General features: G+C 42.9%; 1 protein-coding gene across 1 annotated transcript; it reads right to left on the reverse strand.

The window, feature by feature from the left end:
• Positions 1–428: 428 nt before the first annotated feature.
• On the reverse strand, positions 429–2,125 carry LOC134227745 (NADH dehydrogenase [ubiquinone] 1 alpha subcomplex subunit 10, mitochondrial). The gene is made up of 3 exons (XM_062709409.1): positions 1,969–2,125; positions 1,569–1,818; positions 429–1,487 (listed from the first exon to the last, which is right to left on the reverse strand). The coding sequence occupies exons 2-3, from the start codon at positions 1,809–1,811 to the stop codon at positions 525–527; spliced, it is 1,206 nt and encodes a 401-aa protein (XP_062565393.1). The 5' UTR covers positions 1,812–1,818; positions 1,969–2,125; the 3' UTR covers positions 429–524.
• Between the last annotated feature and the right edge of the window lie 242 nt (positions 2,126–2,367).

Genomic DNA, 2,367 nt, shown 5'->3' on the forward strand with positions numbered 1-2,367 from the left:
ATAATTTTCCGTGGAAATTCTAAAGAATCACTTGTAGTTTCTAAAGAAGCTCCTGCCGAAAAGCCAAAAGATATTTTAATGGAATCTGTAATATAATCCAAGCGAAAATTTTGAAAGTTTTTATAGAATTTTCCTGCTTAACACAGAAGAATTTGCTGTTGAAATCATGATATTTTTAAGCCGTAGTTCAGACTATTACTTCAGTGAAATCCATAAGATTTCTCTGGAGAAATTCAAGAGATTATTTCGGTAAAGTCGGAAAAAACGGAAAAAATCTTTAAAAATTCAAACAAGTGAACTTCGCACAAAACTGCTGTATGAAATGTTAAAAAAGTCTACGTAGACTTTTAGTATACCCCCTCGTCCCCCTTCGTAGACTAACGTAGACTTTTCCGAAACCCCTCCCTCCCCCTCAAGAGTCTACGTGGTTTATGGACAGCCCCTTTCGATTCCAATTTATTGTTCATTCTAGAGGCTATTACACAAGAATATTATTTTGAACTCTGACTTTAACATAACTGATCCTATTTGCCACGGATATCGAGTTTAGTTTTAGTTAAAATACCCTCGTCGCCGCATTCATCATTGTAACCCTTGCGGAACTCCATTCCTGGAGCATTGAACCACAGGTCCGACCAAACCTTAAAGTCTTCAGCAGGTATAATCAACTCCGGAACATCGTAGCGAGGCACGTTGAAGTAGTTCATCAAGTCCACATTCTCCATGTAGCGGGCTCTGGCCTCAGTCCAATCTTCTTCGTTTTCCATACGCCAGTCACGCATGTGGGAATCGTCTTTGTCGAACCGGTCAAAATCGATCCGCTCAATATCCTCAACAACGACTTCGGTTTCACCGTGATTCGACCAATCGTAAATTAGTAATTCAGCATGCGTACTAATGTCTTTGAGATATTGCTGCTTGTAAATTTTCTCAATGTCCTGCAGATAGTTGTCGGTGAGTGCCTTAGAGTTGGCCTCGGCCGGGTTACCGCGCTTTTTGATACGGTCTTTCACCATACTGACTGGAACGTCCAAGTAGATGACCAAATGTGGTTTCATCAGCTCGGAAAAAGTGTTCTTCACTATATCATAGTACACTGATCGTGCACCCTTGGAAATGTAGCCGTTCTTGAACATGGCCTCCATGAATACGAAATCCGAATAAACGGAACGATCGAGAACGACCCCTTCGCCGGTCGAGAAAAGATGAGCAAGAGCATCGATGTATTGGACATAACGCTGCATCAACATTCGAATCTGGAACGTGGCCACTTGCTTATGGGTTGGGTTTTGCAGAAAATTGTTCGCATCAAAGCTTTGCACACTTGCTGGCAATTGCGGATCCAATTTGCGCAAATCGTAGCCATACGAGTTGATGTAGTAATTGTCCATAGTTGGTTCGGGAAAGTACTTCATCTCGAGTTCGGTTGCCAGCTCCTTGGCAAATGCAGACTTACCGGCAGCAATTGGACCGTCCACGACGACAACCTACAAAACAATTGGCGATTAGATTGCGAAGTACGCGTATTTTCGGCCACTAGCCCTGTCCTTTAGTATCAGTCAACTTACCTTAGTATTCTCATCGAATCGGTGCGTTGTAGTCTTGAACAGGACATCTTTGCAGGCCTGAAAGGCAGTGTACTTTTTCTCCAGATACGGGAACGGTTTCGGCTTGCTCAGCTTCGAACCGCGCATTGTTTTGCCGGAGATGCTGCAAGCGGGATTCAGCATCACTGATGTGATTTTAGCGTCGATCAGTGAATTCGTCGACCGGTTCAGGAACCGAACGCCAACACGGAACACTCCGGACATCTTGGATCTGTTTATATGAGGCAAGAAGGCTCTTTTGTTATGGTTTTCTCATTCGAATTACGTAAGCACTTTACAAAACAAAACTAAATCTGCGTTTCCGCAACACGCTTTTTATTCCTTCTACCATTTAAACTGCATTAATATAACAGAAACTTACCAATCACCGATCTCGTAGTTCTCGCGAAAAATGGCAGTAATATTCAAAATAAAAAGTTACGGCATTCGACGAACTCGACGGAGGGGCAATTTTTTCTGCCCTGATGGATGACGGGATTGACTTGACAGGAGTGTGTTTTCTTTTTTGATAGGCCTTTTCACGAAACGCTGTTTTGCCGACCTTTGACAGTACACGCTAACTTGAAACAACCCAATGGCGTGGGTCGTTTGCTCCCAGATTTTTTCGATATAGGGGTTGTTCAAAAATTACGTCCAAGGTTTGAGGGGAGGAGGGGGTCTAGAATTTGTGACAGGGGAGAGCGTGGGTCTCGTCTTGTTTCACGTCCAATAAGAAAAAGTACCTAATTTCTGGGAAACGATGGCCAGATTTTATTATTGT

The sequence above is a fragment of the Armigeres subalbatus genome, chromosome 3 (assembly GCF_024139115.2).
Source record: "Armigeres subalbatus isolate Guangzhou_Male chromosome 3, GZ_Asu_2, whole genome shotgun sequence".
Taxonomy (NCBI): domain Eukaryota; kingdom Metazoa; phylum Arthropoda; class Insecta; order Diptera; family Culicidae; genus Armigeres; species Armigeres subalbatus.

Excerpts from the sequence above, each read along its gene's own strand:
- LOC134227745 (XM_062709409.1), bottom strand. The coding sequence starts at position 1,811 with ATGTCCGGAGTGTTCCGTGTTGGCGTTCGGTTCCTGAACCGGTCGACG. Across the intron at positions 1,488-1,568 it reads GATTCGATGAGAATACTAAG|GTTGTCGTCGTGGACGGTCC; the intron begins GTAAGTTGACTG and ends ATTGTTTTGTAG.